The sequence below is a fragment of the Chinchilla lanigera genome, unplaced genomic scaffold (assembly GCF_000276665.1).
Source record: "Chinchilla lanigera isolate Chin_1 unplaced genomic scaffold, ChiLan1.0 scaffold00002, whole genome shotgun sequence".
Lineage (NCBI taxonomy): Eukaryota > Metazoa > Chordata > Mammalia > Rodentia > Chinchillidae > Chinchilla > Chinchilla lanigera.
The window spans coordinates 20,713,500-20,736,703 of NW_004955403.1; the positions used below are offsets into that span (position 1 = coordinate 20,713,500).

Below are 23,204 nucleotides of genomic sequence, written 5' to 3' on the forward strand. Positions count from 1 at the left end.
CTAGGCTTGGGTATGTTTGTGTCACAGGCATTTTGAAACATTGTATTCTTGTATTGCAAGGCTTATTCCAACAGGGTTCTTTTGTGTTTAGGAATCTTCATGTTAACCTCTATTGCTACCCGCCTTACCTCACCCTAATTAATGAATTATTAATCCTTGCTATAATAAATCGTTCAACTCATTCATATTTTTGGCAGTGTCCATCCTGTCTTGTTTTCAAAGGCAAACATATTTTATTTTAGTCTCAATTTCTTTTCAGTGCCTTTTGTGTTGTCTCTCAATTCAGGGTATCTCTTTCCAAAAGTTTTCTTTCAGTTTTCCAAAGTCATAAAGTTATAATTTATAGAATATAACATTTGATTGTTTTTTAAAGAGAAGAATAAAATTTATTATGTATACAGACATGGAAACCACATACAAAATATATGACTCATTAACTGTAAGATTTTTTTGTGTTATTTTAGTGCTTGTTTTGGGGTTTACAGTGTATATTTTTGATTGATGATAATTCCCCTTCAAATGATGATACCATTTCACATAGTTTTAAGAATCTAACAATATAGTATGTCTCCTTTTCCTGACCCTTGTGCTATTACTGTTGCATATTGTACTTCTACATACATTATAAAGCCCTCAATAAATCATTTTTTTCCCTTTATTTATTCAATTATCTTTTAAAGCACTTCACATAGTAGAAGTCTTGCATAGATAGCCATTTGGTAGCCATTTCAGATGCTTCTCATTTCCTTGTGTAGCTGTCTGCTGTTACTCTCCTTCTGCTTGAAGGACTTCTGTTAACATTTCTTGTAGTGCAGTACTTTTGGTAATGAATTCTTCCAGTTTTGAATGTATGAAAAAAGTCTTCATTTTGACTTCATTTTAAAAAGATGTTTACATTCAGAATTCTAGTTTGATACTTTTTTATTGGTATAGTTTATATATACATAATGATCACATTTATCATAATTTGTACCTGTACATGATATAACTTGATTCCTTTTTTTCCCTATAGTTTGATACTTTTTTACATCTCAAAACTTTAAAGATATTGTTTCATTGTCTTTTGGATTGTGTTTTTTCTTTTGAAAAGCCTGCTATCGTTCTTATCTCTGTTTATATATCTTTTAAGCAGTTTGATTATTTGTCTTTTGGTTCAAAATTCTATTTCTTGTGCTTGGAATTTGTTTGATGTTCTTAAATATGCAGGGTTGTAACTTCTATCGAATTTAGAAAAAAATGTATGTATGATTGGTGTGTGATTTTCTTCTCCCAGCTTCACTGTCTTCAATTTTACTTACACACACACACACATACACACACACACACACACACACACACACACACACCCCTTTAATCTATCTGGCTGATAGCCCTTTTTTGTTTATGTATGGTTTCTGCTGTTACATGTCTTCAAGGTCTCCAGTGTTTTTTTTCTGTATTGTCTAAATTGTTCACACCATCTGTGGATTTTTCATCGTAGACTTTATAATTTTTATATGTAGAAGTTCATTTGGAATATTTTTCCATGTCTCTACTTAACATACTGAGGCATTCCTCCAGATTCTCAGATATATGGAAAATAGGCATAATAAGTGTTTCAACATATTTACTTACTAATTTAAGTGTTTCTGAGCCAATTTTATTTAATTTTTATCCTTATGGATAGTATTTTACTGCTTACTCATATATCTATTAATTTTTGATCCGATACCAGACATTGCAAAATTTATTTTATTGGATAAATTTTTTATTCTGCTACAAAACCTTTATGTTTTACCCAGTAATTTGTGTGTTAGGAGATTTTCCACTCAATTTGATGAAAATAGGCACTATTTCTGGCCTGGTGTGAATACTGTTTTCTTTCATCTGTTGTGGGTGGTTTTTCTATTTTCAGGTAGTTTCTTTGAATGCATGCACTAATCAGTAGTCTGCTGAATACTCTGGGAGACCCTCTGAAGATCTATGAGTATTCTTTGTGCCTTCTCTCATCTTTGGTATGCTTTTATGTGAACCTGAGGTACCTTGGCCTCCCTAGCACTGTCTTCTCAACCCTTTGAGACTGCTGCATTCTCCCTCCTTGCACCACTGCCTGGGAGCCCCCTGTAGGCAGTAACCTGGGGCAGTTGTAGGGCATGTCTTGTTTTTCCCCTCTAAAGGAACAGTGACTTACAGTGTCTGATATCAAGTATCTTTAAGACTGTTACTGTATATATTTTGTAGTTTTTTAGTTTTTATCTAGGAAGGTTAACCTGATCCCTCTTATTCCATTACAGTCCCAAGTGGAAGTCCCCTAATTTATTATTAAAGACTTTTAGAGTGGGGTGTTTTAAAAATTAGTTTGCATAGAACCTAACATAGTTTTATCTCCTAATAAATTATGTTGGTGGTTTTGACGTAGCGTATATGTAAATACTTTTTTTGTAGTGCAGTATTTTTAACGAAAATTTAAATCTTCTATAGAGATTTATAAAAATGTTTGCTGTTGTTCAAATCTTTAAAAAACTCTAACAAACATAGTTCTTGGTAATTGACATAAGTTTTATATATGTTGTATACATATAAACGATATATATTTTTTATTTACCAGGTCTTCATCCTCCAGGTCCACCCCTAGCAAGACCCATTCTTCCCCGAGAACGAGGTGCACTGGATAGAATTGTTGAATATTTAGTTGGTGATGGTCCACAGAACAGGTACTGTTTTGCTAGGGTGGTAGAGGAAGGAAAATGAAAAAAGTCTTCAGGATGTACGTGTGTGTGTGTGTGTGTGTGTGTGTGTGTGTTTGTGCGCGTGTGCACACTAGATGCTCTAAATTTTTGGCTACTACTTTTTGATTTTTAGTAGGAGTTTGGACAAAGTCTAGTTAAAACTGATCTGGAAAAATAATCTTAAATCTAAATTAATTTTATAGAAACTGAATTATTTCAATGAAACTTTTAAACTTGAAGAGCATAAAAAAGAAAAAAATGTGTTAAGTTGTAAGAAATAGAATTTAATAGATGTCAGTACAGGATGGTAACACATTTAATATGATGAGAACAATTTACATTTATTTAGCACTTATAGTTATCAAAATACTTTTGCAATTATTATCTTATTTGGCCCTTGCTGTATGATATGAGCAGAGCAATTATCATAGTGTAGACTTTTAAAAAAATCAACTAGGTGTGATGCCTCACACATACAATCCCAGTACTTGGGAGGCTGAAGCAGGAGGATTGCGGTGAGTACAGGCCTACCTGGGTACATAGTGAGTTCAAGACCAAACTGGACTACAAAGCAAGGCACTGTCTCAAAAAGCAAACATGCACAAGCGCATATGCACACACACCCACACACGCGCACACACACACACACACACCATTGTAAGATGAATGTTTGACTTTACTAGTTAATATGATTTTTAAAGGGACTAGCTTTTTATGTTAATGTGGTCGATTGTGTGTTATTTCAAATAGGATTACTTTTGTTCAAGCCATATGTTTGTTGAGTATAGGTACAGAAAATAGAGAATGTGTATAAGTAGAAAATGAAAGGACATTTAAGTGTAACTGAGAAAAGTAGAGGAGCAATGATGTATAGAGAGTAACTGTTGGTGCATATTACAAAAAATGCATTTCTTTATTGCAAGATTTCTCAGAGGCTTTAATAATATTCGTGTGAATTGCTATAGGAGTTTCCAAACTTATCTTTTCCAAACTTATATGTGACCAACTATTTGGGAGTTGTCATCCTTCGAAATATACAGTGGGAAATGCTGAATTTTAAACATTATGTTACCAAATATTTTTCTGCTAACTTAGTAAAGATATAGTCAACTGTTGCTTAGTTTTCTTTTTAATTTGATGCATAAATTTTGTTTTAAATTGGTTGACCTTTTGGCTTTGGTTAACTTTTACTTTAAGGATTATCATTTATGATATACTGAGTAACATCTAATCTGTTAATGGCATATTATCTATGATGGCTAAAATAGCGCCTTTTATGAGCTGTGTCTGCTTCTGTAATTGGGATGTTCATTTTTTCTTTTTTTGTAGGTATGCCCTTATATGTCAACAGTGTTTTTCTCATAATGGCATGGCTTTGAAAGAAGAATTTGAATACATTGGTAAGAATTACTGGGCAGTTAGATTTAAATAGTTTACTCTTAAGTATTTCATTGTATGCCACTTCCCATGTAATGCTATTTTGTTTTAGATACTGTCTCTGTACACATTGGAAAGCATATTTGATACTCTAAGCAAAGCAGGGAAGACAATTCAGATTTCTTCTTCATGTAATGAACAGGCTCTAGGGCAGTTGTTCTTAAACTCGCTGTGCATCAGAATTACCTGAAGAGCTTTAGGAAATGAGGATATTCATTACCCACTTACCAAGAGTCTGATTTAATGGATCTGGAGTGAAATCTAAATAGCTCATTTTCTTTTAAACTCATAGATGATTCTCACTTGCTGCCACTGTTAAATACTCATGTGATAAATCATGCTTTTGAAATATGACATACTGCCTTTTTTTAAGCAAATTAACAAGTTTCTAGATTTTAGAATATCTAATGATTCCATTCTATTCTATTTATCATTCATTCATTCATTCTATTCAAGTTCAATAATATATTTAAATTATTATTAATATCATTTTGCTATCAGTTAACCTCCTGTTAACTTGTTATGTTATTCATATCTTAAAATTAGTGTTCTAATAATAATTAGGGAGTATGTCTTAAAATTAGCATTGGTTAGAATACCAACCATAATATTAAAGTAGCATACATTTCACAAGGTATGTTACTTTTGAAATATTCTTGACTATTTGCAAAAGTAATATTCTGAGTTACCTGTTTAGTCTTTGAACTTTCTTTGATTTGTGATTTTGCTTATTTTTTATTAATTCTCTGCAGCTTTTCGATGTGCCTATTGTTTTTTCTTGAATCCTGCAAGAAAAACCAGACCTCAGGCTCCAAGACTTCCAGAATTTAGTTTTGAGAAAAGGCAGGCAGTGGAAGGCTCAAGTTCAGTTGGTCCTTTGCCATCAGAAAGTATACTTTCATCAGAGAACCAGTTCAGTGAAGGTATGAATGTCAATTAAGTTCTTTGTCTCTTTATAATGTGTGTTATGTAACAATATTAAAAACATAATGCTTATAGATAACAGTGGATTAATTTATCATTTTGCAGCATGCATATGTCAGCTGTTGCTCTGATGGCCTCCTGTGTGGTATGATATGTTTCTATTTTATTTCATTTTTTTTTGCCTTTTGAGATTAGGTCTTACTATGTAGTTGATGCTGGCCTTGAAATCACCATTGTAGCCCAAGGTGGCCTTGAACTTGCAATGAAGCTCTTGCTTCAGCCTTCCGTGTACTGGGATTAGAGATGTACACCACCACACCTACAGCTACGTTTCAGTTTTAAAATGCAAGTTTTAGGGGTTGGGTATTTAACTCAGTGGGTTCAGTCCTCAGAAGCAAAAAAATTTTAAGGTGTAGATTATATTGTGATAAGCAGCACTTAGCACCGGCTAGATAAACATGGTATGAAGATTTAGCTCTTCTAAAAAAACCGTTGGGAATGTGACTGGTAATATTTTCATGGAATCATTTTTTAAACTTACCCAAGTGAAGCAGATTATTAAAAAACTATAAGGACAAAGTATTTTGAAGAGTTATGACTAACATCAATAAAACAGGTATGTGTCTACCACTCAAGTTGGTGAAAATTACCAGAAAGCAGGAAACTTTGGAACTGGAAGGTCATCTTTGCATTTTTTGGAACACTGTATCAATAAGACTGTATTCTATTGAAATAGTTTATAGAGGTCCATGAGATTAATATTGTCTTTAATATAAAATCAAACTTACATGGCAAGCGCAAGGTCATGAGTTCGGTTCCCGGTACCGGAGAAAAACCAAAAAAAAAAAAAAAAAAAAAAAAAAATCAAACTTACAGAAATAGAATTTGTCCAACCTTGTGTTTTAGAATTCATCTTGCCATTCTATTTGAGAAATTTTTGAGGAAGTTTCATTAAAAAAAACCCAAAAGGGTAGGGTGAAAGAGCCAGCTGTTTCTTGTTATTAATATTTGGCCAGGAGTTCTTTGTTAATTGCCTCTAATTACAAACATTGCTAAAATTATGACACAGGTCATGATATTTTGGTGCTATGTCTGGTGTAGAGTGTATATTTGAAGTTTAGTTCATGATTTATTTTGCAGTCTCTATTCACCCTTTTAATTTTTAAAAAATTATCAGTTACATATATTTAATTTCTTCTTAAATTATTAAGTATTGCAAAATTGGCTTTAATGAGCACTACATGAAGCAGTGAATTTTCAAATATCAGAAATTTAGTGTGAGAGTTGAAGTTCTTTTCGACTTTGAAGAGTGAACCTGAAACGTGTTGAACTAGGCTTGGCTTTTGGCTTACTAACACCAAAATGAATTTGAATACGGATAGCTATGACAGAGGCCTGTGTACTTCCGATGCTAAATGAATGCATTCGTCTTCTTCAAGTCTGCAACGTCAACTCCAAACAGAGTCACATTTTTTTCTTTTGCTTGTCATGCTCTGAACTGCATGCTGTCACATGCAAACCATCTGCCTTGCCATTGCAGCCTCTTGGAACTGAACATTAAAAGATTTCATACTGAAGATGCCTAGAGGAGAAATTGAAGTCTTTTCCATGAGTACCCTTGTTTATGAAAGCTAAATGTGAATATGTGAAAGCCAATAGTTCGGATTAAGAAAAGATTTTTTTAAAAAGGAAAAGAACAGAAAAAGCAGTCAACAAAATAAAAAGTTTTATAATAGGTCCCATGTTTTATTTCTTCTGCTAAGATCAAGATGGGTAGTTAGCAAACAACACCCAGCTGTACCTTTCCTTCTCATCTAATCTAGGAGGAGCAATACCCCAGATGTCTCATTTTCTGTCTGAACTCTCCGGAATGAAGACTAACTGGCTCAAACTCAACCCTAATAAGGTAATGTTAATAGGTGAGACCAAATTTGAGGCAGGGTCTGATGAAACTGAAGCAACAGTACCACTTGCTTAAAGTTATTTTTAGAGTAGCAACAGTTTTCTTGCTTCTCTTTGGATTCATCCAAGTGGCCATGAGCATCTTTTGCTTTTTTGACTTTCCAGAAGATGGAAATTTTTTTCAAAGACTGCTGTCACCACCTGGTGATAAGGTTGTCAGTTCCAAGCTGGATTCCTTTAGTAACGAGTGGAGTATTTCTGATGATGTCATCTCAATCGTCTACTCTGTGCCAACAGCCAATGTAGCTGGAAGCTTAGATTTGTGATTTCTTCAATGATGTAGAAAATTGAGGACTGGAAAAAAAAAAAAACTTGCTTTAATTTTTGTATTCTGAAATAGCCTCTTGATAGCAGCGGAAACTGTAGAGAGTAGGTTACTGAATTTACAGACGGACCCAAAAGGTAACTTTCTTCCATGTACTTTTTTCTCTCAGCAAGTATCAGTAACCATTTACATGAATGATCTAGAAGGAATAGAAGAAACTTTTGTTTTCCTACTCCGTGACACAAGCTTTTAAAGTTTTTTTGCCTGGATTGTGATATTGGAAGGTTTTGACTTAGAATGAGGCACAAAGCTTTTAAAATTTCTGAAGTACTCGTTAGACAACATGTGGAATCTTGGAAAGTTTTCATCAAAAAGACTTAGAAGAAATTTCTCCCGTAAATTGTCATTTGAATTTATATATTTTTTTCCTATAACTGTTGTCCTGATACTTTGGTAACAGAGAAACACAAGAAATTAGGGATATGGACTATCTTCTCTGTCTGAGAGCACACAAGATACAGTATGTAAAAAATTATAAGCTGCTTTTAGATTTCTGTTTCTTTTATGATTAAATGAAGTTCAGTAATACTTGATTCTCTGCTAAATACCATTAAAATGGTTTGTAAAGTCTCTGAGCTGCTTTCTAAAGTATCTGATACATAGCATTCTTGTTGATGTGATAATCTTTTTCTACATTATAGTATACTATTAAAGTGATTTTTTTTGATAGCATGTTTTAAAAAAGTTAATATTTTGTTTTCATTGTTCATTTGTGTTTGTCCAGGTCTCATATAATTATTTTAATAGAAAACAGCTTTTATACAACTGTAAATAATAATAAAACTCATGGTATCTAAATAAAACTATCAAAAAATAGTAAAAATATATGGTGAAAATTTCCTTGGTAGTCTGATTTCTGGTGTTCCTTTCATTTACAAAAATATATTTGCCACTAGGTTATGTTGAGTGAAGGAAAATTCTACTTTTAGTATTTTTGTTGTGATGCTCTTTAAACTATGTGGTAATGAACATTTTATTGAATTTTATGTATTTATCAGATTCACAAGTTTATGCCTTTGTTTATATTTAATTGTGTTCAGGTTTCTCAAGATACACATTTACCTGTGTTGCATGTTTGTCTTAAATATAGAGATCTTCTGAGCTTCTGATTACTTTATCTAGAACACCTATACCTAATACTTAGGTTGTAGCTCATCGCTTAATAATGAAACAGATAATACTTAATTTGTTCACAGTGGTAAATAATTAAATAATTAAATGGTATTCTGTGTTGAAAACTAGCTATTTTTCTGAAAAGTGATTATAATTTGAATTTTATTGAGTCATTGGGTTGAGTTACAATGATATTCATGCCCTTGTTCCTTAAATATGTTTGCCTTTTTCCATAAAACAGGAAATTCTTATAAAAACTACCTTGTTTGAAACCTATGAAGTTGAAGACAAATTGTCAATTTTAATTTAATGATATTCTTTGTATAAGTTTATGAGTCTTACACATATACTGAGCATTGCTATATTAGGAAGGCCTCTTTTTCATGGTGTAAGGAATTCATTCCACAGCCATATATACATGCTAGGCAACTACTCTGTCACTAAGCTATATCTCCAGCCTGTTAAAAAATTTTATTTTGAGATAAAGTCTTGCTAAGTTAGCTCGCCTGTCCTGGAACTAGTGATTCTTCTGATTACAAGCCTGGGATTACAGACATATGCCACACTCCTGGCTAGGAAGGCAAAATTTTTATGTTAGCAAGGCAAAAATAAACGAAGTTGTTTTGCTAGATAATTCTTTACTTTTCTTAGAAAATTACATTTTTAAGAGATAGGGTTAAAAACCTAAAGGTAAGGTGAAATTCTTACATGAGTTTTGCATGTGTGTGTTTTATAGGGGATGCAGTGATACTTGTTATACAGTTACACTCAATTGTACAAATTTGAGTTGTCTGAGTTGAGATTTTGCCCAAACAACTTGGTAGAAAAAACTTTCCTCTCAAGAATATTAATGTGGGGAGGGCCAGGAGTAGGGAAAGAAATTCCATTTTGTTTTTATTTTCATTTGTGTTCATTTTATGACATTGTGATATAGTGTTTTCTTCAAATTATAGATGCCAAAGTTGATTAAAATTTTTTTTTATACAGACAGAATTAAGTTATTTTAGGTGGCCATACTTAGACCCCTAGTCTTCAGCTAGGTTACAAGACAAAAGTAGGCCTTTTTATTTAGTGAGAATACAAAGACTGCTTTTTCTTTTAGTATTTTGTGGAAAATTAGTGTCTGAAATTATTTTATACCACTAAGCTATTTTTAACTACAACTTTATAGGAAAATATACTGTATTTATTAGACTAGTCAAATGATTCTCTACCTTAGAAATAAGTTCTTTTGGAGTAGGTCATTATTAGTCTTATTGTAAACCTCTGAGGTTTAGTTATGAAACTGATACACATTTTTCTGTTAATCCTTTACACCTAGTTTGTTTATTTATTTTACCTAGTTCATTTAGATCTTGTTTCTTCTTACAATGTAGAATTGGCTTCTAAACATAAAGTACCTATCTCATTTAGACCAACTGATGTCTAAATGTGTTATAGGCATGTCATATACCAGTTTTTTTTGTAGGCATGTCATATACCAATTTTATTGTTACTACTATTGCTTTTCTGAAAATCAACCCAACCAAAGAAAAGTAGTTAGTAGTAGGCTGTTTATTATACTTCAAGACCTACTCATCATTTCACCAGTTTTTTAAATCGTCTACATATTCTCTGAAATACAATATTAACTGAAAACTTTACCATGTTTTCTAATGGTAGCACATGACACTTCTTTGAATTTATATATTCCCTCTTTGTAGTAACTATTTTTTTTATAAACTGAGAATTTTTTAATTGGTTTTGACTAGTTAAATATCTGTTTCTGAAAATTGTAATATCACAAAATTTAATGTGATAAACCTTCAGTTTGATACCTCTTGCATTTTACTACATAAGAATTGCTGTTTATTACAACAACAAAAAGAAATACCTCAAAGCTGTATTTTTATCTTTGACTTCGAAATAATGTGGCTGAAACTTTGTGTGCGCCTGTCATCTCCTCCTCCATCTTGTTCTTTAAACTTTAAAGAATTAAAGGCAGTTTATTTAATAAAATTGTTATTATGGAATTGTTATTAAAGAATTTAAATTTAATAACACTCAAAATGTGTTAAAAGGAGTAAATTTCTAGGTTGAGACCAAGAACCTTACTTACCTTTCTTTCTTTTCTAGCATGCTAGGTATATAGTATATTCTGATTCAGAGATTTAAATACCCAGGACTTCTCTTGCAGAGAAATAATGGGAGACTTGTCATGCCTTTGGAAAAAATGAATTCTGGCATCCACAGTCCTTGAATTAGATAAATGAGGATAGGAAAGCACCACCTAAACACACACACACATGTGTATTCATGCATGCATACACCGAGAAATACACATTGACACGTTGCTTGCAAGCAGAGGCGCTGGGATATAGACCTTTGAGGAAGTCTGATCTGGTAGTACATGCAGTACCTATGTGTGCTGTACTGTTGTTTTACAGCACATGATTCTGGTGGTACTTTGAATTTTGGACATTCAACTTACAAATGTATCTTTAGGAGCTTATTTTGTATGGAAATATGGAAAGTGTGGTTATGGACTTACTAAAATATGGTACGCTATAGAGAATTTAGTACTTGCTTTAAAAGATTTGAATGGGCTAGGGGTGTAGCTCAGTGGTATAGCACCTACCTAGGATACATGAAGCTCTGGGTTTAAGTTTCAGTACTGACCAAAAAAAAAAAGATTTTAAGTATATCTAGACTGTTCTGCTGTTTTTTTTAGTTTGTGTTATATGCCCACGTGTGTGTGAATGTTCATCTTTTACTTGCCTTACTTAGCAGTTTTAACATTTGGATCTTTCTGAAGTCTTGAATCTGTCTTTTCAGAATCTTTAGAAGAAGAAGATGTTCTTGATAATAGTACAGAGAAGACAGATGACAAAATATCAGCTACAGAGCAAACACACCAAGTGATTGAAAAAGCATCTGGCTCAGAGGAACTAGAGGAAAAACACGAAGAGACTGCGAATGAGGAAAGCTCAAGAAATGAAGCCAAATCTACAGTTCCTGGAGCGGATTCTACTCCTGACCTTGAACTCAGTGGAGAACCTTTGATGATGAAGTAGTAAATCCTTCGACGTGCCTTCAACTGGATATTTGTTGTCTTGTTGATATCAGTTTTTACTTTTTTGATGGTACTTTAAAAAACTTTTTTTTTTTTGCTCCTCTAAGTATATGCTTTTAAATTCAGATCATCTAGCAATTTCAGTATGTCAAAGTTACATGTACTGAATGCTAAAATTATAAGCAAGTGATATCAGTGAAGTAAAATCCTTTCGAATATACAAAGACCAACACTATTTAGACAGCTTTCAGATGTTTTATGTCCATTCTAAAAGTCAAAACAAAAAAAGCGTTCTTGTTTTCTGTACATAATATCTGTAAGTATTATCTATTTTGACATAGGAAGGACTTTTGTTAGGAATAATTTCTCTAATAGTGTTTAGGGATTAAACGCAATACTTTGTTATTAAAAACAAAGTGTTAAGTCTTGAGATATTTGCCAGTGGGGAGTAAATGTCTACTTAGGTGTTTACAATAATTGAATGAAAGTTGTAACTGTAACTACAAGACATTGGTACGAACTCTCAATAAGAATGCAGTTCAACAGTCAAGTGCAGTGTTTCTTTTGATGTTTTTTATTTTGCAGCTGGGCCAAAGGCACATGATGTATATAATTAGTTTATGTTTACATATTAACATATAGGAAATATATGTGCACTTGACTGTACTTGAATTCTTAGTATTATTTATACTTGTTACATAATGATGATACATGAGTGAATTTTGTGCTCTTGTGTGTATTTTATTAAGGAAATAAAGATAATCTGGTAGCAATTTTTTTTTTTATATATCTAAACTTCAAGTAGTGTCTTGGTGGATGACTTCGCTAACTGAAAAATGTGGGTAGGAAGAACTTCACAGTATGTTGATTCTATTTAGAGCAAATTATAATGCTTTTTATTCAGATAGCAGTACTAATGAGAGGTTAGATCTTTTAAATTCTGAAACACCTCACGCCATTTGTAGTTTTTACCTTTGAGGAGACAAATATACTTTGTGAGACTAGGCAGTTAATTGCCAGTAGTTCATTGGATTAAATAAATATGTAAGATCAAGTGGGAAAAAATTTTGACCCAGAAAGGTAATTCTTAGAGTTTAAGTACAGTGTGGTTATATGTTTATTTCTCTTCTCTAATATTAAAAGAAAAAGAAATCAAGTTATTATGCCAAAGGGAAGAATATATAAGGAGAGTGTCTGGCTAGTGTTTTGGTATACACAGTTTATTAAAAATTGAGTAAAACATTTAAAAATTCCTTTCTCTGACTTAATATCTCATATCTGAGGTATTTCTAAAGAACCCAATCTGTTAGTAGTCTGGAGGTACCTTCGTATAGTGGCCACAGTTTTTAAGTATATGGAGCTGAACTTCAGTTCCAGTTCTGTAATCTTAGACGAGCCACCGAGCCTTGCTGTAACTGTTTTCCCGTTTGTAAAATGGAAAGAATAATGCCTGTTTTTAGAGGTACTACGGTGATCAAAAATAATTTATGTGTTTGAAACTGGGCCCTTACTGACTGATAATTAATGAATGTTAAGTAAGTAGAATTTGTTATTATTGACATTCTTGTGAAATATAGAAGGGGCTATAAATCTTTCTTCTGTCAGATAAGGAAGTTAAAAAATAATGTAAACATGCAATCCAGCTGCTCAGAATGGAGCCAGTGTCCTCCATCAGCCTTGCCCCAAATATGTATATAAATGCAGAGATTAAAAAAATAGGAAACTGAAACTGGAATATAATTTTTAAGAGGAATGTCACCACTGTGTGTGTATGTGTGTGTGTGTGTTTGGCCCATATACATTTTAGCAGCACCTTGCAGTCTTGATATAAAATATTCAAATTCTGATATATATTGCTTGAAAATGAATACCTCAGAGAAATATAATTGAGTGGTAGCACCAATCAGATGTTATGAGAACTATCTTTAAAGAAATGTGCAAAAAGTTAAAAACAGGCTTAGTACAATTAATGCAACAGATAATGTGCTTGTGATTGTGTAGTGTCTTTTATAATAGAAAAGTTTATTCTGCTATTATTGTAATAAATAATTAATGGTTGAAAGAGTAGTAAAATGTCCAGTTTTTGATTAGGAGTAGTATAAATGAAGAAAACTGAACTATTAAGTACTACTAGCCAGAGTGATCATAATTTTCCTACTTACGACTACTCAACAGATCATTGTCTAAACTCTCTTCTCTGTGCCCTGAGTGTGATCTGCAAACATGGTCTTTCTTTTCTCTCCCCTTTCTACCCCTGTCTTTGTATTATAAATACATGGGCCTCCTCCTTTTGATTCTCTGGCCATGTTAGCTCTTTCTTGCCTATCTGTTTCAGCTTAAATTTTCCCTCCTTAGAAAGATACCTTCTCCATATGTGATGCTGGCCTCTGCTTATGGATTGTGTCATGTTTCTCTATTTCTGCTCACTGTCTTTAACGCAGTTTTTAAGTGTTTTGTCTGCTCATTTTTTGTACTCAAAGCATGAAGCTTGTAATATTGTAAGCAAGACTGTATGGTGATGCAAGCAAAGATGTTACTTCTACATCTGTATTTTGAGAGCCTTGTACAGTACTTCACTTACTGTGTGAACGAATAACTTCGTTGCTAAATCCAATGAAAAATTTCAATGCTTATTTCATTGCTTGGCGGTTTGAATTTGTTGAGTGCGTCCCCTGAAATCAGGCTTTTTTCTTTTGGCTTTTGACATATCATGCTTCTGTTTTTTGTTTTCAGTGTCCTTTGCAGAATTCTCCCCTGCACATCCTTTAAGTGTTGGTGCTCCCTAGGTTCTGCCTATTGTTGCTTCTTCATACTGTATACGGTTTCTCTAGGAATTCTCATCAGTGCCCTTGGATTTAATTGCCATTATTCTCTCTGAATGTCAAATCTCTAGCTTTGGTCTGTTTCCTCCACAGCTCTTACAACTGATAACATTAAAAAAAATGTGCACATACTCTTCAAACTTCGTGTTTTTCATCTACCAAATGGCGCAACTATTAAAACCAGAAACTAGAGTCTGTTCATGTATCCCTTTTCTCTATATCCAAGCTGTCCACTCCTAAGCCTTAAACATAGAATCTCATTTCTCTGTCCCACTCATGTGACTTAGAAGAAAATACTACTCATGATAATAAACATTACTCCACTGAGCAACATGCTGACTACTGGGCATGTATTATTTCACTTGTTAATTGGCAGCCCTCCTACAAAGATTCTTATCTGTGCATCAACAGAAACTGAGCTGTAGAGAGTATGAGCAGCTTGCTCAAAATTGTACACGTGGTACATGGAAAATCAGGGAATTGAATATAGACAAGGGACTTAAAATGCATTATTATTACTACTACTCCTACTCCTCTATTATTACTGTATTTGGTGCTGGGGATTGAACGTGGGCCTCACACATAAGTGCACACTCCACCTTTGAGCTACACCTCTACCCCCTAGAGCCCTTACTCTTAATTACCATTGCACTGCCCTCTAATTCATGCTTCTGTCATCATTGCAGATTGCCAAAGCTGCCTCTTAACTGCTTTCTCTGTCTATTCTGTGTACTGCAGCCTAAGTGAGTTTTCAGATATGGAAAATGAATCATGCCAGACCACTGCTTACACCCTTTGTGATTCCTCACTGTTCTTGGGATAATGTCCAAACTTCTGTGGCCTAAAAAGCCCTGTGACCTCTGACATCAGTTTTACACAACTCCTACCACCTCCCATCAATTACCCAGATTTTATTGTAGCTATTCTAATCCTTCCTGTACAGGGTGTGCAAAGTTTTCCTTAATGTCTCAGCCTTCTCAAGCCCTTGAACCAGCTGAGATACTTTCCTACTCGTAGATACTGGGGCCACTGAAAACCTTTTGAAAATTTTGCTGCTTCTTAAACTATCCCATTTCCTCTTGAAATTGTTATTTTTCATCATGTACTCATAGTATACATTCAGTACACATTCATTTGATACGGAGAATATATTGAGTCAGGACGCTGATAGCTTTGTGTGTGTTGTGTGTGTGTGTGAGTGTGCACATGTTGAGAGATTCTGATTATATGATCTTCATTAAATATTATGTGCTGAGTTGCAGAAATGCTAGATGACTAAGTCATAGGCACACTGGGCATCGGAGCCAAGCTAGAACTCAGATCTCAACTCAGTGCTTTGTTTCAAATTTATTAAACTTCTAAGAATATTAATCTACTGACAAGTAAATGTAAAAGTATATAAATATGTAAAGTGTCTTTGCTAAAAACAATTGAGAATAAAAATTTAAATTAGTAAAAAATTAACACTTTATTGTAGCAACCCAGGAACTGTTGAATTGTCTAATTTTCTTCCTCAAAAAAATTAGTCTGTATTTTCTGCTTCAATACTATTTAAAAGTACCTTCTTAAAGATTGTTGAATTGGTTAGATAGAAGGTGTCTTCCTAATTTGCTCATGATCAGTGTGCCCTTTCATGAAACTGGTTCCATTTAATTTTCCATTCTTTCTGCTGCAGAGCTCTTGTTGATGTTGTGTATACAATTGGTAGACTTAGAAGATACTATTAAATTGTGTCTAGTTGTATAGTTCCATATTATTTGATGCTTTTATAAATACAAACTTCCTGCATAATACACTTTATCAAGTATTTATACCTTCTATTTTCTCTTTGGCATCAAAATTGGTAGAAATTTGAAGTACTCTGGGAAGATTAAAAAGTATTCTCAAAAATCTCCCTCATAAATTAAATTTTTAAATTCTTAGTCCAGGAGTCTTTGAGAACAGACCAAATTTTAAGCTGCCAAAGACTTTACCAGATCTCTGGCACTTGTTTTAGGAAAAGTGGGAAAAATAATTTATTTTGATGGAAATAAATATGTCTTTGTCTGATTTTCAACAGTGAAGAAAGTGGAGAATTGAATGAATATTTTTCAGTTACCTACTCTTACCCAGTCAGGCCTTGTGCTATAGGTGTAATTACATACATTCTCCTAGAGCTCTCCCAGTGACTCTGATCAGGCAGAGATTATTTTCCAACGAAATAGATAGATAGGTAGGTAGGTAGATAGAATTTTGAACGTAGGATCTTTTAAATTCTTTTTCTTTTCATTACCTGTGAGCACTGTACTTCTTAGGTAGCTGAAATAGTCTTTGTGGTTTTTCATATTTTTGTGATAACTTACTTTAGGGTAGTTTTGTTTTTCTTAATCTCACACTTGTCAGACTATTCACACACCCTCTGTTGGAATCACTTCATAATGATATCTCATGAAGGTGGGGCCATGTCTCTTTTTGTTCATCATTATATCCTTGGTACCTAGTATACAGAAGAAACAATATTACCCGTAGCATGTGCATATATAGAGCACATAGAATATGAAATATTGATGTAACTAAAGGTTTTGTAGTTTGAACAGTTTTTAAAATCTCAAAATTTTTCAGTTATTTAGTAGGGGAAACCTAAATAACTTTTTCCTCACAAATCTTTTAAAATACCAGTTTGCTTAACAGCAGACTAGGCAGGTTGCATGGGAGCTCTTCAGAATGTTAATCACCTTTCCACCTTATTTCCCACTTCTTGCCCTTATACTTTGACCACAGATGAGTATTTTGTATTTTTTTCACATTTTAAAATTCTAAAGAGAAAACAAAACAAAAGAAACAAAGTCAAAAACAAAACAACTAAAAACGATACAAATGATACAGCATTTCAAGCCAAGGTGATAGGAATTTAACAGTTGTTGTATTATGTATTGTTATCTTCAAAGACATGTTCTCAGATCACCAGACATAGGCATGCAAGATCCATAAAACAAGTAAGCATTAACTGTTCTTTCAACAAACCAGTAGAAATCAGTAGTACAGTTATCCCAGCTATTTGTGTATATATTTTCTTTTTCCTCTTTTCCTGCATCCCAGCTGTTCATTACTTTGTTTTTGTTTGTTTGTTTGTTTTTTTGTTTTTGAGACAGCTGTGCAGTTCAAGCTGGCCTTGAGCTCACTTTGTAGCCCATGCTGGTCTCAAACTTGCAATGATCCTCCTGCCTTAGCCTCCCAAGTGCTGGGAGTGCTGGGATTAACAGGTGTGCTCCTTCCTTTTAAAAAAAGATAAACATAACAATGAAACTGAGTTTCAAAACAGGTTATTAGAATAGCTTCAGTAGTTGATACACTGTGTATTGTTGTCTTCCTAGTAGTAATTCAGAGATATTTTTGTATTTCTGAGCTATGTACTGCACTTCATGATGCTATTTTTGCCGGCTGCTCTGTAATCTGAGTGGTATTTTCTTTAGTTTTCCTAAGCAAGTATCTGCTTTTTTGTTTACCTTGTACTTTACACACTGTATGTAACAGTGTCTCCAGAACTCTTTAGTTATGTCTGTTTCCTTCATTTCATTGTGTTTCTCAATTTCTATTTTATTCCTCTTGATCTCCTCGAACAAAACAGCACTAAAGGAAACCATACCAAAACCTGGCACAGTACCTGCTACATGTATAATTTAAGTAGATTCATTCAAGTAAGTGATGGACTTTGTCAGCGCCAGTGTTTGGCGTGCTACCCCTACCTGAAACCCTACAAATAACAGAGTTGGAACTGTGGGCACATTGATGGGGGACCATTCATTCCTTTCTGGGCTCAGTACCTGATGTAAGAGACACTCAGCACGAATGGGCTGAGCTGGAGATGAGCCACGCACATATGCCAGGGTGGGGTGTCAGTGCAGGACCTCATGCCACAGTTGCATGAGCCCAGTATTTGGGTAGAATTTTTAAATTGCCTATAAAATAATTTGTGTTTAACAAACTCCTGAAAACTTACACACAAACTTAACTCCTTAACACTTGCACATAGTAGGCAAGTACTCTACCACTGAGCTACCTCCCTGTATCAGTCAATCTTTGTCACTGGGACAAAATACCCAACACTTACAATTTAAAGAGTTTATTTTGATTAATGGTTTTAGAGAGTTCAGTCCATGTTCAGCCAACTCCAGTGCAGAAACCGGTTGGTGGAAGGCCAGACAAAGGAAACCTGCTTGTGTCATAGGAGCCAGGAAGCAGAAGGGAGGAGCTGGGTGAGAATCCACTGTGCCAAGTCATTGTCTTACCCTAGTGACTCACCTCCATCCAGGCCCGACTTTCGAATGTGAGACTTCTGGTGGAATGTTTCAGGTCTAGGCTATAGCACCACCACTATATTGATTTTTATTCCCTATCTCATTTTTAATGCATTTGATGTTGTGACCATAATTAGGAATTTTCTGGCTTAAATTGCTGCTTTTCTGACATCTGACAGGGCCTGGATACACATACACACATGCACATAATACAATTTTAAAATATTTCCTCTTTGAATATATAGAAAACAAAAATTCAGATTTTAAGGTTGAACAGTTGCCTTAAAATGTTAATGGTACCTGGTGAATATAATTAAAATGTGTATTTTATGAACTATAAACTATTTTTCTAAATATGAAGCTGGCTACTGATGTCTTAACTGTCCATAGCAGAAGTTCTAAAGGCTTTGCCTAACAGAAGTTGAAATTTTTTTTTTAGTTACAGTGGTTTGCTTTGTAAAATAAACTTTTCCCTAGCATCCAAAAAGAAATATATTTGGAATGAACTTGTATTCTCAGTTATGTGTTCACGTAGCCAAAGAATAGATGAATCTTCAAAATGGGTTGTTACAGAGTTTATAAGATCTAAAGTGAATACAAAATGAAAATGGCTGTGGTTAAGACATTTTGGGTGGATGTTATGTTTCTCTTATCCCTTTTTAGAACTTTATTCTTTTGGTTTATGAAGATCTACACTCTTTTGCTTCTTCATATGATCTTTATCTCTTCCGTAACGCTAGCTCCTGTAGTTTGGCTTGATGAAATTAAATTTTATTTCAAAATAATGCGCTACTCAAAAAAATGGGAATTTTCGTTTTCCTACTGTCTTCCCTCTCTACTCTCCTCACACCCTAGCCAAAAAAAGGAGAAAGCAGTACTTTAGGTTTTAGTAGATTCTGATAAGGTCAGTTTATCCACCCCAGCAAAAAATTGTAAGCAGTTCGAGTCCAGCAGGACTATACAGCACTGCCTTGAGGTCAAGATGGCAGAAGACTACTAAATTGTGTGTCAGCCCAGTAGTGCTGTATATTTAGAGTTGGAAGAAAAGAGCAGGAAGCAGATGACTCTTGCCGCCTTAGGAGAGAGGCTGAATTTCTGGCTCTGCGTTCCAGATGAGCAGTAAGAGGTGTGGTGTTTGACACTTCTGTTTTTAACAGTGCCTTCAATAGGTAAGTAAACAATTCAATTTGTAGGTTTATTGTCTCTAAAGAGTGATTTATGTCCTTATTTCTGCATTATTGTCCAGGTACTGCCCTCTATCATAGGGCCTGTGCTATTTAACTTTTTAGACCTTTGTCTTCATTAGTACAGCAATTTTCGTTTGTAATCATTGTACTAGACCTCATTGATAAGCTAAGACAGTCTGAGATTCATAGTGCTGACACCTAACCTTGCCACTGACTTCTTGACCCTTCTGCTTCTGGAACATGCGTTCATTTTTTTAAAAACCCAAGGTAAAACTCTATTTTTCACACACATTGTGGGCAGTTTAAAGGTTGGTCAGAATCAAATATTGTGCTTTCAAATTTGATAATGTATGAGTACAGAAGGATGACCTTTGATACACAGTCATACATCAACATGACATAAGCAGTAAATGCAGCAATTACCTTGACTACATTGAAATGATACTTTAGTTTTCATCCTCACTGCAATTATTGCAAGAACAAAAATGGAAAAGTGCATTTAAGGTTTACTTATGAGATTTGTAAAGTTAAGTATCTGTGGAAATAGTCCTAATTTATATATTTTTAATGAGTTTAGTGTTTATAAGATCCAGTTGTTCACTAACAATGTTAATTATTGCTCTGACAATATTAGATAGATTGATGTGAAGCTACTATGTGTTTATGAATAGCTTCTTTTTCAAGAGAATTAAACATTGTTTCAGTGCAAAAGAGTTTTCCCATATGTGTTTTAAATTATATTAACGTATGTGCCCTGCTTAGTGGTCATTTAAAGAAATACTTACTGATGACCAGGACCTTTCCGTAGGGGCTGCACACAGGTGCATATAGCTTCTGGCACTGTCTGTAGGATTGTTGCCCCACTGCTCCTTTAATAATTCATTTCTTCTTTAATGAATGCCTTTTATGTGCCAGGCACTAAGATATAAAGTGAATCAGACAGGGGCCCTTCTCCCAGGGCGTTCATAATAGTTGTGTTTAGTTTAATAGTTCAATCTTGGGGAGTCTCAAGATGAAAACAAGAACTTCACTTAGTAGGTGCTAAGTGAAACATGTACTGGATTTAAAGCTGAGAGACCAGGTTTGTATTTTAGTTCTGTGCTTTGCAGCAACTTGACCTTGTGGGGGAAGTTACATAACATCTTTCTTTTCTCCTATATTTTCTAAATTGCGTGTCAATAGTTACTATCTACTGTTTATCAGTTTATTTCTTGTTGACTTTAAATCTAATATTTTCATACCATATCAACAGAGCCAAAGACCAGAATCACATGATCATCTCAATAGATGCAGAAAAAGCTTTTGATAAAGTCCAACACTCATTCCTGATAAAAACCCTACAGAAAATTGGAATAGATGATCTAACCTCAATCTGATAAAAGCCATCTACGACAAACCAACAGCTAACATCATACTCAGTGGACAAAAACTGAAAGCTTTCACTCTAAAATCAGGAACAGGTCATAGTACTAAGTTTAATATTTTTAATAAAAATTATAGACTACAATAAATACTGTTACAGAAAGATTTCTAAATTCAAATTAATTCAGTTTCTAGTTCAGAACATTTTCATATGTGTAAGTCTTTTAGAAAGTGTGGACTTCAGCTTTAAAAAGGAGACAGTAAGTCGGAGGAGGAAAGAAAATGTTTTTTTGAGCAATGAAAGTCTAAAGACCTCTGTTACCTTGGAAATAGAGAAGAGGAATGAACTCTTTATGAATGATTTGAATTAAGAATTAGGAAGGGATCTAAGAAACTCAAGTCATTTTTTTCTTCCAGCAACTTAAGGCTTAAATAAAGCATTCTCAGCGTGTACAGCAATACAAAACCCCTGCATATTTACATATTTTCACTTCCTTTTATATGCATATATAGACATGCACAGCTCATTAATTCCTTTAATTAAGAAAAATGAATCAAAGCTGTTGTCTTCTAATAAGTACTTGCTTTGTTATACTCAGTATAGCACTACAATCTTTAATCTTTTAAAAATATATTTCTTTGGAAATCTGTCAACAGAATTGATATTGCTTCTTATGGATGTTGAAATAAATTCTGACATCTAGCTTCCTATATAAATTTAGAAGTGATCACAACATAGTATGTAGTAATACATGCTAATTCACTTTGGTATAGAATTGTGACAGCAATTGAAAGCAAAGTATGATTCAAACTTCATAAACTGAGAATTTGTGGTAATTTGTAATCCACATGAGAATGAATTTCACTATTTGGATTATAATTCAGGTAGATTTCTAGTATATATAAGGTTTTATAGATATATGTATCTTGCAGGTAGTTATTTTAACTAATTATGTATAGCAGGCCACCCTGATGTGCTGGTTTCCTGTGGGAGGAAGCATAATTGACTGAAAGTTATTTAGTATGTACCCAACACACTGTAAGACCTTTGATATACATGGTGTCATTTGGTCCTTAGAATGGTTCTTTGAAATAGATGATTCCATCTCCACCTTGTTGTTAAAGAAACTGAAGTTCAAAATTCAGTAACTCACATCTGAGTTTACTCAGCAAGCAGCAAAACCAGAATTTGAATTTAGGCTGATCTGATTATCGGGCCCACAATTATTTTACTCTATTATTCATTTAAGGAAGAAGTCTGCATCCTTTGAATAAACCAAACCAGCATTTAATGGGGACTCAGAACAAACATTTGATAAAATAAGAAATATTAATTTTTTTCAGTGCTTTCAGGAAAAAATCTTCAACCTTCAGTCTTCAATCTTCAAACATTTGTTAAAGTTGGTTTTTTAGCCAGTAGCTTCTATTTATGTATTTTAAAGTTATTATCATTTTGTGTGATGACTCAGTGGTATTCTTATCAATATTTTGAAGAAGTAAAGAAAATCCTGAGGAATCCCTTTAATAAAACAACCATCTCTTAGGTTGGCCTGACTTGGTGAAGCACTATTGGAGATGCTGTCATTTAAGAACCTGAAAAAGAGTATATCATATTGTTGGCTGGTTTCTCCTCCACTGAGGAGAACTTTGCAATCTTCCCACTTCTGCCGTTGACTCTGACTCTTCTGTAACACGGTGTGGAGTGAAATTTATTTGTAACTACAGCATAAAAGATGATAAGTTATTTTACATCTAAAGCTAATATCTAAGTAGTTTGATTCTGTGTCATTTTCAGAATGTCTCTCTAATAAGACATTATCTTTTTCCTGAAAGCATTGAAAAAAATTAATATTTCTTATTTTATCAAATGTTTGTTCTGAGTCCCCATTAAATGCTGGTTTGGATTATTCAAAGGATGCAGACTTCTTCCTTAAATGAATGTTCACTGAGAGACTAATTGTTTCTTAGATGCTTTCAACTGTCCACTTAGAGCAATGTTTGGCAAATAGCCAAACAGGTTTGTTGAATTGTTTTT

General features: G+C 33.8%; 1 protein-coding gene across 6 annotated transcripts in view; it reads left to right on the forward strand.

The window, feature by feature from the left end:
• Kiaa1715 (KIAA1715 ortholog) overlaps nt 1-14,674 on the forward strand; it is a 73,213-nt gene extending 58,539 nt beyond the window's left edge. For 3 of the 6 annotated variants that reach the window (XM_005373417.2, XM_005373418.2, XM_013512809.1), the window contains exons 10-13: nt 2,588-2,693; nt 4,038-4,108; nt 4,898-5,068; nt 11,284-14,674. In XM_005373417.2, coding sequence (XP_005373474.1) covers nt 2,588-2,693; nt 4,038-4,108; nt 4,898-5,068; nt 11,284-11,522 — 587 coding nt within the window. In that variant the 3' untranslated portion in view covers nt 11,523-14,674. Of the gene's footprint in view, nt 1-2,587; nt 2,694-4,037; nt 4,109-4,897; nt 5,069-5,174; nt 5,215-6,892; nt 6,976-11,283 lie in introns of those variants that run through there. The other 3 variants (XM_013512812.1, XM_013512816.1, XM_013512822.1) reach the window with 3 other exon arrangements.
• The last annotated feature ends 8,530 nt before the right edge of the window (nt 14,675-23,204 follow it).